Genomic DNA, 13,666 nt, shown 5'->3' with positions numbered 1-13,666 from the left:
TAACAATCTCTTGTTATAGCAACCATCCTATTACAACGACCGGTAGGGCAAGTCCCGACTGTTGGAAGACCAACAGTCGGCGTTTTGTAAAACGACCACCCAATATAACAATTGTTTTCAATGGAACAATGAGGGTCTACTGTATTTTAAAGACTTTTTTTAAGATTAAATTTAGGCTGCACCATAGAAGTTTGAAATCAAATTTCTAATTAGAGGCGTTCAAGTATTACGTAAGCAAATTTTTAGTTATTTTTGACACCCCCCCCCTTGTCAGCAAAACTCTCACACCCCCCCCCCATCAGCAAAATTTCGTCATCAGCTCTGCCCCTCTCTGAATCCTAACGTATATTGGTGGGATCAGAGAAGTACATGGGGGGGGGGCTTTTGTGCCCCCCCTCCCACGATCAAAAATTTGTTTTTTAATGCAAAAAAAAATTTTTTTTAATTGAAATTTCGGAAGAAAATACCTTTATATGTTATTATAATAAATTTCTGTTAATTTCAATGTTATTTGCATGCTATGAACGCAAAATTTATCTTTAATAAATTCATTGCGACCTACCCTCTAAGCCCGCGGTTCTCAACCGGTGCTCCGCGGAGCACCAAGGGCTCCGTGTGCACCTCCCAGGGGCTCTGCGGCAGCTCGAAGAAAATAAAATGAATCAGTAAATTTTATAGATAAGTAAATAAGAGATGCCTACAAGGTTCTGCCATAAAAAGTAAGTACGAAAAAGGGCTCTGCCGCGGACATTATATACTGAAAAGGCTCCGCGAGTACAAAAAGGTTGAGAACCGCTGCTCTAAGCCATTTAATGATAAATCGCATAAAAGCCCTTGGCCCACGGGCTAAATATGGCCCCGGGGGGGGGGGGAGGCTATCTAATGTGGCCTGTCCTCCTCAAACCTAGTTTTGTAAAAAAAAATTAACTAAGGGGTACATCTACAGATCGCTCAAGTGTCCCGAGGTACAATTCCAGAACATTTAAGCAGCTAGTGACACATTTAGAGATCCTTGAGTGACGTGTGAGGTAGTTTTAAAGCACTTAAGTGGCCCCCCAGTATGGTTCTAAATCACTCAAGTTACCCACAACACATTCTCAGATTATTTAAGTGATCCGCAGCATATAATTACGAATCACTTGAGTGATGCGTGGAACAGTTCCAGCGCACTTAAGCGGCCCGCACACATTTCCAAATCACTTGGATCCGCGAAACATTTAGAGATCACTAAAGTGGCTCTGTAGGGCACTTATCAATGGGGGGGGGGGGATGCTACTTCAAGTGCCCACAAACTATCTAAAGGTTTTTCTCATTTTTGGTGCACCGAGTAAGATGCTATTTATAAAGGTATTTCATATTTTCATAAAGGGTAGTTGATGAAGCAAGCATTATCTAAACCCCCCTTGTCATCAAAAGTCAGTAAATTCAACCCCCCCCCCCCATCGACGATGACATAATACTTGAACGGCCCCTTATGACTTTTATTGACCAAATTAAAAAAGTGATAACGCACACGAAATGTCCTGAAAGCAACAACTTTTGCATCAATCCCCTTTTCATCTAGTCTAGTTATGTTTTAAGACCAATAGTTTTATTTAAGTGTACTCAAAACATTCAGATAGCATTATGCAACTAATCTGTGGCAAAGCAAAATATTACATTTAAAAAACAAAATCACCATTAAAAAATATAATATACTTCATGAATAAAGTGAGGAAATTCTTTGTCACACAATTGTTTTTATAACAAAAACATGCTCAAAGATGTCTAATATTTGTGCCATAAAATGTTTTATGACCCAACTTGAACAAAATAAATCGTAATTGCATACCTTCATCCATCCATTGAAAACTTTGTGTGAAGCTCGAGAAGACCAAATGAGAGCATGTAAACACTCAGCTTCATTCATGCTACCAGAACTGGTAGCTATGGACTCTAATGACTGTACAGATGGAGGTAAACATAACAGCAATCTCCAGATTATCAACATTGAGTATTGTACAGCACACAGACCCTTAGAGGATGAAAATTAATATTTACAAAAAATCAAACACAGAGTGTAAAAAACACAAAATGACAAAAAGTATTAGAATCCAAATTTGTCACATGTGAATAAATAAAATTTCTCACCAGGTAAGTCAAGTTTTCTGAAGATGCTCTCTCTGGCATATCACACTGGGACGCAAGATAAACGAGATTCTGTATCGAATAATAAAAGCTTGGGTACTTCAGCACATCTGAACTGCTGAGAATGAAACTGCATGCCTTCATTGGGGGGGGGGGAAGGAAAGAAACAAAAACTATAAATGCTGGACAAAAATGATGAGCATCGCTTGGTGCCCAAATGAAAATAGTTGAGTGATTTTTGTTCAATATATTCACAATTTTTGAAGGGGGGGGGGGGGGAGAATACATACTGATACTGAAAATTTAACAAATTTTAACAAAAATTGAAAAATTATGAAACTTGAAATGTTGATCTTGAAACTCGCAAGAAAAAAAAAAATATATCAAATTTAGTGATTATGTAAATGATATCAATATATTTTTTTAGCCAGGTTACATAATCACACCCTTACGATTGAGCACCAGGAATTTTAACCAAACATTGACCGGGAAAAGCCTTCACGGCTAACTAAACAAATGGTCTTCTGAATTGCATCACAGAAAATTGCTATAAACATGTCAGCCAATATTTAGCAAACAATTCAAATCATTTATTCAAACCTCCAAATGACCACTTAAGCCAACATTTTGATGTTTCTTTTTTATTTTTTTCTCTCACACTATAAATATACTATAGAAAGCCTGTGGAAAATTTTGTTGTGGGTCCACTTCAGCCTAGGCATCAAGAACACTTGAAGCTAAAATTACTTGCATTAATTTTAATAATAATAATGGCAAACACGATCTTGGCAAAAGACAGATTCTGAATAATTCCAGCCCATTGAACTTATATGATGCTTCTGTGTATTAGAAAAAACAATATTTCACCTATCATGCTCATTTCATACAGTCAAAAAGTGTCTATTTGTACAACATAATTAAACAGCAAAGACTTGAATGCTATTTTTAGAGCTCATGATGAATAAAATATAGAGTTTAAAGTTAAAAAAAAAATACACCCTAAAGCAGACCGGGGTAAAAAAAAAGAAAAATATAAAATGTGTTTTGGAAAACAAGGAACAAGAAAACAAGAAAATTTGCTACCCTAAAACCTCTGTGATTAACTAAAAAAACTCACAAAGCCATCCAGCTTAGGAATCTCCTGGCTGCTGAATTCAACTGACATCAAATTGAAAAACTGAGGTCGAGCCAGAGCAGCTAAAAAGAAAGAAAAAATATTTAGTTTCAGTGTTAGATAATTATTATGTAGACAACATAGATAAGGTTTTTCTAATATAATAAATTATTTTCACACTTTACTTAATAATTTAGAATTCATTAAAAATGTGTGACTATGTACATTTATGTTATTTTTTTTAGTGTCTGGCACATTATAGTGAAATTCTATAAGTGATGCAGATTTCACCTTGTGCTTCATCAGGTGGCAAATTTTTGACATAGTTCTCTTCCACCTCTTTGCAAGGGAAAAAAAGCTTGCATGTTGGCTTTTTTGTGTTGTCTTTTTCACAGACGGTGCTAGATATGTGTTGAGAACTGAAGAGGTTTCTTTGGATCTAATTAAAGAAAAGATACCGAAAAATACTTGTATAACATAAAACTTGCAGTGCATATTACTTTATATACATAAATGTATACTGTTTCATCAACTTTTACTCATTGAAAACTAGTCAAATAAAAGTTTATCATATGAATGCAGCCAAAACGACTATCATGAATATACCCATGTGTTAATTTATAGTATCCAGGAGTGCAAAAACAAAAAGTTTGCTTGATACAAATTAGTTTTTGTCTTAAAGTCATTTCGACTGCATTCCTTGTAGCATTTCGGTTTCAAAAAAAAGTGACTTAATTAAATCTGAAATTCCTTGTAACTTAGTATAATTCGGCTATATAAGTGAATTTTCTTAAAAGAAAAAATTTAATGTATTGTGTCATTTATCACTTTTGAATAACATTTACAACTAAATGTCCCCCATTTTTTTAATTAGAATTTTTAATCTTCTATATAAAACAGAATTTTTTTCTGAAAGAAATGCACATAAAAATAAATCATTCATTCTGACCTGTTCAATCAAAGAAGGTGGGGCATCATATAGGTTCCTCATCATGTATTCAAACAAAAGCAGTAATCTTCCTATATATAATATCTGCAGATCCTTCAAAGGACTGAAACAAAAATATAATTATGGTAAATTATGTGTTGATAGCTATATAATAACACATTTGTACAACAGCACATAATAATAGTAATATTTATTTGCATATAAGGCCATTGGCCCATTAAAGAGATTGGCAACAGCGCACAACAGCACAATCATTTTTTAAAATTAATCCTTCAATGCATCTAGCTGATAAGCTAAAAGCAATCGATAATTATCCCAATAAATTGACATCAGGAAAAAAAGTAAATCATTTTCTTATGTTCTGGTCCATAGAAATTAGTGGTAAATTTTGAATTAAAAGCATTGTTTAAAAAATCATACACAAAATATGTTGTATCATATCAAATGATTTGATATGACAAAAACATGGGAAAACTTAATCTCAAACCTTTAATGTGAAAGTTTTTATTTCATCTTTAAAATTAACTTTAAAAAAAAAACTACCTCATGACACTGGATGAAACTTCCATGATTGTCTGTGCTACCATCAATAATACACTTTTCTTTTGCATCAAGTGAAGATTATGGAACAAGAACAGTAAAAGCTGAGCATGTTCTACATTCATATCTAAGGATTTAAACAAAATATTTCATCAGTAAGAACGACACCGATTTGTCAAACGAAGTTTATGAAATGAATATCTTAATTCCACATTGTACAGTAATACAATTCATAAAAATAATGTAATATCTAGCCATGATCAATGAGAATAGAGAAAATGTTCCAAAAAATCAACAATTCCCCTGGTGAATCATTTCCTGTTCGAAATTCTATTATTAACATTCTACAAAATATATGACAAAGACATTTGAGTGTGTTTTCAACTAATGCATGTTATAATAAATGTGATGAATTATATTCATTATAAATTTAAAATTTGTCAACAAGTATGGGCCTCTTGACTGATTTTTTCTTCTTCTCATTTTGGATTTTTGAAAGAAATGAAATTAATAAATTGAAATTGAAAATAACCAGCTATCATGCATAAAAAAGACCACAACCGCTGGTTATTTTGCATATCCACTGATAAAAATCTAGTTATTATGTATCATAACTAATTTATCACATTTACTGTAATATGTGTCAGATGTTAAATATTGCTCAAATTATAATATCAAGCAGTAAAATCAATATACAGGATAAATTATAATTTATCATGATAATTATCAATGTATATGAGAAGTGAGCTGTTTTTAAAATAAAGCAAACTCATTCCTGCACGACAAACATACCTTCGCCTTCTTCTACTGATGTAAAAGCAGATGGTGTTAGTATAGATCTCTTCAAAGTATTCAAAAGCCTCTGCCAAATGAGAACACATGATGTCTCACTTTCACTTCTCAGTTCATCTTTTTCCCGTTGCTGTCTCAAAAGTAATGTCTAAAGGGATCAATATATAGCACAATCTTTTTTTAGAAGAGCAGAAAAACCACAAAAGAGTGCTATAAAAAATTATAAAAGTGATATCTCAATCACAAAAAAAATTTCAATCTGATTATTTTTCTCACCCCATGGTTATTCTACATATTTGAGGACTAATTAGACCAGACCTTACAATTTATAGCAGATTCTAAACAGTTCTACAAAAAAAAATGTTTTTTTTCCAGAGAATTTGGTGCACTAACCATTTGGCGTGGGGACTTCCTACGGTAGTTATTCGCTTCACGAAAACATAACAGGCATAGCTAGGACATCATAAATATGTTAGGGTAAACACATAAACAATACAAAACTTTCTAGCATTCATCATGAATTCCTCAAAGGAATGTTTAGAAGGAGGCATGTGCAGTTTGATAGTAGCAATATTCTGTTCCATATGTATGTTATTTTTCTCACTGTCTTTTCTACTGTACCTCAATGTATAAAAACACTGAATTGCAACTGATTAAATCTATCTAAAAATATTTTTCTAGGAAGCTTCCAGAGCTATGAGGCACTTTCCTCCTCCATTGTAACAGGATACCAATGTTTGAACATGGTAAAAAAAAACTTTAAATTAAAATTTGCTGGAAACTTATAATTCTTATGAGAGTTATAAGTTTACTACAACAATAATTTCTATTAAAAAAAAGTTACCTGAGCAAGAACAGACAATGTCCGGCAATGCACTTGCAGAGGCCATGATTCTTGATTCCAGGGACTAACTCCCAACTGTGCTAACAGAATATTCTGAAATAAAATTAAAAAAGAAAAATGGGATGAACAAAATTAGAATAAAACTACATATACAATTCTTACAGGGTTTCGAGTATTTTCTTTCTGCAGTAGATAAGTAACATTATACCTGAAGATTATCACTAAGCATTCCAGTTGCAAGCAAATTATGGAGGAAACGGGAAAGAGCAAGAGAAAATTCTTCATAAAGCTGGCCAAGAGTGACACCGAAATAGGAGCAGAAGGATCCTGGGAAGAAAAGATACATGAATAATTAAATATATAGTGAAAATCCTATATAATACCTTCTATAATGATAATCGCCTATGTAATACAGGGCTGGAAAACTCAAAAGAAAAACTGAAGCATTAGACAAATTTCTTAGGAGTCATAGTTTTTGCTGCAAGAAAAATCGTCCTAAATATTGTAATTTCAATTTTTCCAAGACTTAATAGCCCTTTCTGTTGTAGTAAGACACACTGATAATGAAATCAGAAAATTTTGGCAATCTTAGATTCTAATTTTAGTTGTCATGGCAACCTGGCACCTGAGATTTATTCAGCCCTGATATGAAAATTCTTCCACAATGTTTGATTAAATATTGTAAGTATAACAAGTTAGATATGTGTGTGGCAAAATTTTAAAGTTTCATCTGTGATTGATGTTGAGATCCCTCAGTACATTAGCACTAACATAGATTCCCATACTGTCAATACAAAATGCACAGGAAAGTCTGTTTGACAGCAAATAACTAGCAAACAAAGAGAGCTACATCAACTTTTGCACTTTTTAAATGTTAGAATATCAAAATCTCAAAAGAATCTGGAGATGGCTTTAAGAAATAGCAAAATCAAGGATTTCAACCAACAATATTTAAGAAAATTTTCAACCAAATGCAAGAGATAGTTAATTTTTTTTTAATATAATACAAAGGAGCAAGTACCACTTGCCCTTTATCAGATTAGGTATCCTATTGTCCTATACTAATTCTAATTTTTGTATACCCCTCTCGCTAATCATTATTTTAAATGCTGCTACTTGATCCCCCTAATCAGGCATAGTCACTTTAATATACTATAATGCAAATGAATAGCTACAACTCTTTCTGTTCACAAGCCATTTCAGGTTAAAAAAAGACTTTCCTACATACCCTGTATCCATAAAGAAATGCATCAGGCAAAAAAAAAAAATCTTGTAGCTCCATTTTTTCAAAGATTACCCAACCAAATTATGTGCAAACATACAAAACAACTGACATGTAAACAGTTAGTTAATTGTGAAAATCATACCTGTTTAATATTTGATATAAGATTATCAGATAGAAACTATATTAAAATAAAACTTTTGAGATAAAAACTGCTCACCATCGATTCTTGCAGTTTCTCTATCCATATCTTTGATAATACCAGCTAAGACAATCATTTGTGCTTCACCAAGGTTATGCCTACGCATTTGAAGATTACACATTATGTGATGCATATACACATGAGTATATATATATACTCATATATAACTCAAAAAAATATATATTGTTCTCACTTTTGAAAAAAATGTTTTTGCTTTAAACATAGCATAAAAATTTAAATATAATATTAAGATTTGGATTAGCCAGACTATATAGTGGTCCCTTTTTTTTTAAATACAATTTCTTAAAAATGGGTTTTTTCTTTCAAAGCAGCAAATACTAGTTTCAGCATTCATTGCTAAATAGTCTGGTTAACTAAAATATGTAAAACAGGTTTAAAAAACATTCACTTGAAAAACTTGAACATGTAGCAGACACAAATTAAAACCAGCTTTGTAAAGCAACAAAATTTTTAAGTTTCATAAGCAAGATATGAAGGGAAAAAAAACATTAGCATGTTTTTGTTTTTTTGTAAATATTTTTTTTTTGAATATTTATTTTGAGAAACTATATGCGCAATTAATAAAATAAATAATTACTTGAGGAAATTCTTCACACAAGAACTTTCAAAAGTCACCAAGAAAGTATTCATGAAGGAAAATATCTTTGATGCCAGACATATATACTGTAATATAGGTGCAAAAAAATCATTTTTATATTTAGTAAAAAATACGCAAATTAATATGAAAAATTAATTTTCTGAATTAATTTATTAACATTAAATAAATGAATTAGAATAAGACATGCATTTTAAAACACAAACAAACCCCATTAGGTTCCCCCTTGTCTGGTATGAGAGAACTGCTATCAACGCCCTGATTTTGACCAGATTTCCCATTCATCAAGTTGTTGTCTGATCCACTGGAGGCAGCAGGAGTCTGTGCACTGGAGTTGTCTTGAGGGGCAAGTGTTTCTTCAAACCACTGTCCTAAGATAGGTTCACTGTCATCATCTAATTAAATAAAAAAAAAAAAAGAGTCTCAAATGAAAAATTCTAAGTATACATACACATGATGGGGTTTCCAGTGAAAGTAATCAGCAACCTTTGTCTATTGAAGATAATGGTTGAGGTTTTATATTATTTTCATTTTATGCATGGCCACTAAGTTTCATAAATAAACAAGTCTTAACATATTAGCAATTGTTATAATGTACCTTAGGTAAATTGAGAATTTTCATTAATTTTTTTCATCAATAACAATTTGCCAAACTTTATCACCAATAAATTGATAAAAATAAATATGATTTTGTTAAATACAGCAATTTGTCTGTGAACTCACATATTCACATTTAAATATACTTGAACATATCGCTACATAATTTGTCTGTCTGAAATGAGAAATAATTTATACAAATTTATACAGAAATGTGTTTCTTTCAATTGCTAGAACAATCAAACACACCTGTATCTTCACTACTGTCATTAGATGAGCTGAAGTCATCTTCATAATATGTATTTGAATCAGAGGTGCTAAATGCATCGCCTTCCACTGGATGCTTCTGTATACGCTTGGACATACAAGCCTAAAAATTAACATAAGCAAAAGAATAACTCACAAGGCGTTTAGACAAGGTTACATATAATTGGAGTATTATAATATTGTATATATTCAAAAATTAATTCAATGAAATAAAACATTACCTAAACGAAGGGAAATAAGAAATCATAAATACCTTTCTATAACTTATAGAAGCAAGGCTGAAGAGAAGGTTAGTGAGACTTATATTTGTTATCAACTTTTGCATTCGCTTCCAAGCAGTATAACGATCTGCAGGAACACAAAAGAATGCCAAGTCTGGCACACAAAACGGCACAGAAGTACTTGATGAAAAAGCCTCCTGAGGCTCCTCAACCAAATTTGAACTGATTTCTACACACAGATCTTCAGAGAGAGACGACAGCAACGTGATAGCATGACTAGCAAGAGCAACTGAAAGCACTCCGAATCCTTGTTGTCTATAGTAGGGGAAAAAATTGACATTAATGATAATGTAAAATATCAAAGGTGTAAAAAGACCGTCAAGTAAATTTAAAATTCAAAATGCAGTTAAAAAAAAAACATTTATGGTTAAAAATGTAATCTTTGAATTACTTTTGAATGGCATGGAATAAAAAAAAATAAAAATAAATAGATTTCTTTAGCAAAAATTTGTACTTCAAACTAAATGATTAACTTTAAGAATATTGATAAAATCAGCATATAATAATCTAATATTTGATATATTCACGTCAAAAATGTGACTCACATCTTCAGAATAATCGGTTTGGGTGTTGAAAGTGGATCTTTCACTTTTGTTGTTGTCAACTGATCTGGAGCTTGTTTACTCCTCGATGAGGTTTCTTTTACTTTCTCTTGAAGTTGAGATGGGTTCAAATTCAATATGTATTGCAGACTTGACAGCAGAACCCATGCACCAATCATGTGCATATTTTGAAGAGTCTACATGGTAAACAAAAATTTGATCAACACACCATAAAAAGCAAATAGAAAAATCATTGGAACATACCTATACTGTTTGAGGTATTGAAAATACAGTATAAAAAAAACACTTACATGCCCTCCAGCTCTAGTTGAACACTTGATAGTTGCAGACAAGGTTTTATAAATTTCCAGCTGAAGTGAAAAACAATGTTTTAAGCCTTAACTGTTAATGTTTATAATCAATGTAAATTCATGTGCAGATCGAAGATAAACTAACAAATTATTCTTATTATGTACGTGCATTGCATGAGAAACACTTCTGAAAAAATTATAGTGGATACTATCGACCACCCAATAATTACATGTGATTCCTTGTGGAAAACTAATATAGAAAAGTTTTTTCGTTTTAGGATTGTACGAATATTAAGGAAGTTATAGCGTTTTGAAATTTTGTGACCTGTCATTTTATAACGGTACGTTAAGTGCCAAAAAACCAAAAATATATATATATATATATAAAAATAGAATAAATAAAATGTTTCCCCACACAGTGGGGAATGAATATAATTGAAAAATGAACTGAAATATTTCATCCCGTTAGATGTCAAGTTCAGTCACTTTCTTTCACACGATTGGTGCTTTTTCCTCTTTATGCAGAGTGAAGTTAACAATGTTATTATATGCTATCTTCGTCTTACTATATTGGAAAATTTACCACCAGATTTCTAAAGCGTTAGCCAAACAAGATCTACTAGAAAAATTGTTTTACCAAAATCAACACTTTTTTGCCAAAATGAGGTAATTTTCTTTCCTTCACTATTAGGTCAAATTTTTTTTGAAAGAAAGGGCAAGGGAAAAAAACTGGTTTGCACAGCTTTAGCTTTCTTGATTGCTCTAAGGGTTTTACAGCATTGCCATCAGCTTAAAAATGCCAAATTATACATTTGGTGAACATTGTGAATTTGGCAGGATTTAAAAAGTGGCATCACCAATTTTTAATGTGTTATAACTCAATTATTAGTCAAATCAAAAACTGAAAACACTTTTCCGTATTAGTTTCTCACAAGGAATCATGTGTGTAACTGTTGGGCAGTCGATAGTATCCATTCCGTATATAGTTAAACCCTGCTTCAACAAATAAGATATTTTAATTCATCAAACAAAGAAAAATGTTATATAAGGGTTTCTATCAACAGCAATATTCACACAGGGAATTTCTAAAAAAAAATTGTCAAATCTCAAATCAAGGAGTTTGTAAAATCAGAGTTTGTAATAGAGGGTCTGACTGTATGTCATAGGCAAATCAAAAAAATCTGTCTCATTACAAAAAACCTGGCCATCTTGCAATGTACTCTGCTGTCTGCTGATTGGAAAATTATCTAGCACTTTAAAATCAGCCTGATAGTTTTTTTTATACTTATTGTAATGAGACTGTTAAGCAAATTATGAAATTCCCAATCTTTTGATCGAACAGCCTGGTTTCCTCCAAGCTTATTGCAATAAGTGGGATTTTTCTATCAGCTTAGACATATTCATAATTAATAAATTCATATCTTTGTGATATATATATATCAACCTTTGCAATAAGATGCAATTATTTGATATTCAAACTTACACTAGCTTCAACTATAGATATAGACAAATTTTCATTTTCATCATCCTTCAAAGTAGAAGACCCTTTTGCTTGAGGTCCACCTGATAGGCCTAAAATGCTGGCAGTGCAAGCAACTGAAGCAGCAGCATACAAGCAGCTGAGGGTGATTCTCATGAGTTTTTCCAATCGTCCTTCCATCAAAGGTTCTAACACCGGCAAGCTCAGAGCTTTGTTGACAATTTGCAGATCGGAGACCATCACTTTGTACCTGGAAAATTAGTTTGCAAAAAATTTAAATTAAATTAATTAAATAGTGTTTAAAATATTTCATACCAATGTTGAATACTCATACATAACATGCCAATTACAGTAGCCCCTATACAATGTGCCAATTACAAAACTCATTTGGATATTTTATGCTTTTTATTAGAATTAAATTTAAAAATTTAACATCATAACCTTAGACAAAGTCATAGGTTATGACTTTGCACTCATCATGCACTCAGTATATCATGTTTTTTTCCTTCTTCGCATCAGAACATGTGCAATATAACAAAGAGTTACTATACTTAGTTGAGTTTTATTTCATTTTCATGTTAATTTCATTTCCATGAATAAAATAATATGTTCTCATGACAAGTGATCTGACTTATGCCCACATCTACTATAATCATTATCTGTATCAAATAATAAAGTAGGCAAAATGATCAGGAATTAAATTTGAGCAATTGAAAATTTTTAATTTGGTATCAGTTACATAGGACTGATCATATATGTCCCTTATACACTTCCTCTCTAGAAATTCTAACGATTCGGTACATGCTTTCTTTCTTTCAAACCAAGACCAACTCCAGTCTATCGCCATGGGCCCATTTGCAACCAAATAAGTTCAGCCAAAAGGATGTACCTTACAGTTTGAATACGTATTTAGTGTTGTGTGTGAACTTTCAGTGCTGCCATCTATTTTTCAAACTAAGAGTGAAGTGCAATTGAATATTTGTACAATTGTACGCTTGTTGCTCTGTGGCAATACTTTTTAACAGGGAGATTGGCTTGCATTCGTACCTCAACGCTGGGAACTACAGAAAACCAACTTCAGCTGGCCACCCCTAAGGATTTGGACCTGGGTCCTAGCGATGCGAGTCCATCATCCTGACCACCACAGTGACATCACATGCTGGAATGTGTATCTGCATGTATGTTTGGCCTCTAACGTATTTATATTGTTAGAGTTGTGCTTGATTTCTGTTCTTGTTGGTGCTGCTATCTGTGTTCCAGACATTGGACTAAGACACTAGACTAGAAAATTTAAACTTACTCCAACTGCATAGAGATTAGGCATGGTGTTGAGTTTTGTTTGGGGTAAAGTATTACTTTTTTTTTTTCCAAACAAAAGTTGGAAGATGATGTTTAATTTTGTACTCTTCCAAAATCTGTAAATTTAGATACAGAGAGACTAAAATAATTGTGTTTTAGCTGTTTGCAAAAATTTAATTTGGCTTAGAAATGTTTAAATAGTGTTATTCACATTTTATTACTTTTACCAGAAGTGTTTCATTATTCATATATGTTCAAATTGTCCAAAACAGTGCTGCCTAGGTCAGGTGGGGAAGTGTGCATGTGTGTCTGCAATATATTTATTTTTGGGAGGGGGGGGGGGTAGTTTTGCTTTTAGTAGTATTTTTCAAGTAGCAATAGAGCTATGATTCAACCAGTGTGTTGCATTGAAATGTCTCGAAATTGAACCGGAGTGGCATGCCATAAGATAGGGCTGGGCAAATTCCAGCCGCCAGGTCCCCC

General features: G+C 32.4%; 1 protein-coding gene across 1 annotated transcript in view; it reads right to left on the bottom strand.

Annotated features, from left to right (window-relative positions):
- poe (E3 ubiquitin-protein ligase-like protein poe) overlaps positions 1–13,666 on the bottom strand; it is a 113,615-nt gene that overhangs the window by 86,791 nt on the left and 13,158 nt on the right. Inside the window, exons 7-23 of the mRNA XM_089234227.1 lie at positions 11,888–12,134; positions 10,405–10,464; positions 10,097–10,290; positions 9,524–9,806; positions 9,253–9,373; positions 8,617–8,801; positions 8,389–8,474; positions 7,809–7,888; positions 6,575–6,693; positions 6,367–6,459; positions 5,523–5,670; positions 4,734–4,857; positions 4,191–4,293; positions 3,533–3,680; positions 3,245–3,324; positions 2,131–2,265; positions 1,832–2,014 (exon numbers count right to left, since the gene is read on the bottom strand). Coding sequence (XP_089090353.1) covers positions 1,832–2,014; positions 2,131–2,265; positions 3,245–3,324; positions 3,533–3,680; positions 4,191–4,293; positions 4,734–4,857; positions 5,523–5,670; positions 6,367–6,459; positions 6,575–6,693; positions 7,809–7,888; positions 8,389–8,474; positions 8,617–8,801; positions 9,253–9,373; positions 9,524–9,806; positions 10,097–10,290; positions 10,405–10,464; positions 11,888–12,134 — 2,389 coding nt within the window. The remainder of the gene's footprint in view (positions 1–1,831; positions 2,015–2,130; positions 2,266–3,244; positions 3,325–3,532; positions 3,681–4,190; positions 4,294–4,733; positions 4,858–5,522; positions 5,671–6,366; positions 6,460–6,574; positions 6,694–7,808; positions 7,889–8,388; positions 8,475–8,616; positions 8,802–9,252; positions 9,374–9,523; positions 9,807–10,096; positions 10,291–10,404; positions 10,465–11,887; positions 12,135–13,666) is intronic.

This window comes from Pholcus phalangioides, unplaced genomic scaffold, assembly GCF_987345545.1.
Source record: "Pholcus phalangioides strain wild (caught in Gottingen) unplaced genomic scaffold, Ppha-v1.0 ptg000008l_1, whole genome shotgun sequence".
Lineage (NCBI taxonomy): Eukaryota > Metazoa > Arthropoda > Arachnida > Araneae > Pholcidae > Pholcus > Pholcus phalangioides.
The sequence above is the reverse complement of the archived record's forward strand: the minus strand, read 5'-3'. Positions and strand labels throughout refer to the sequence as shown.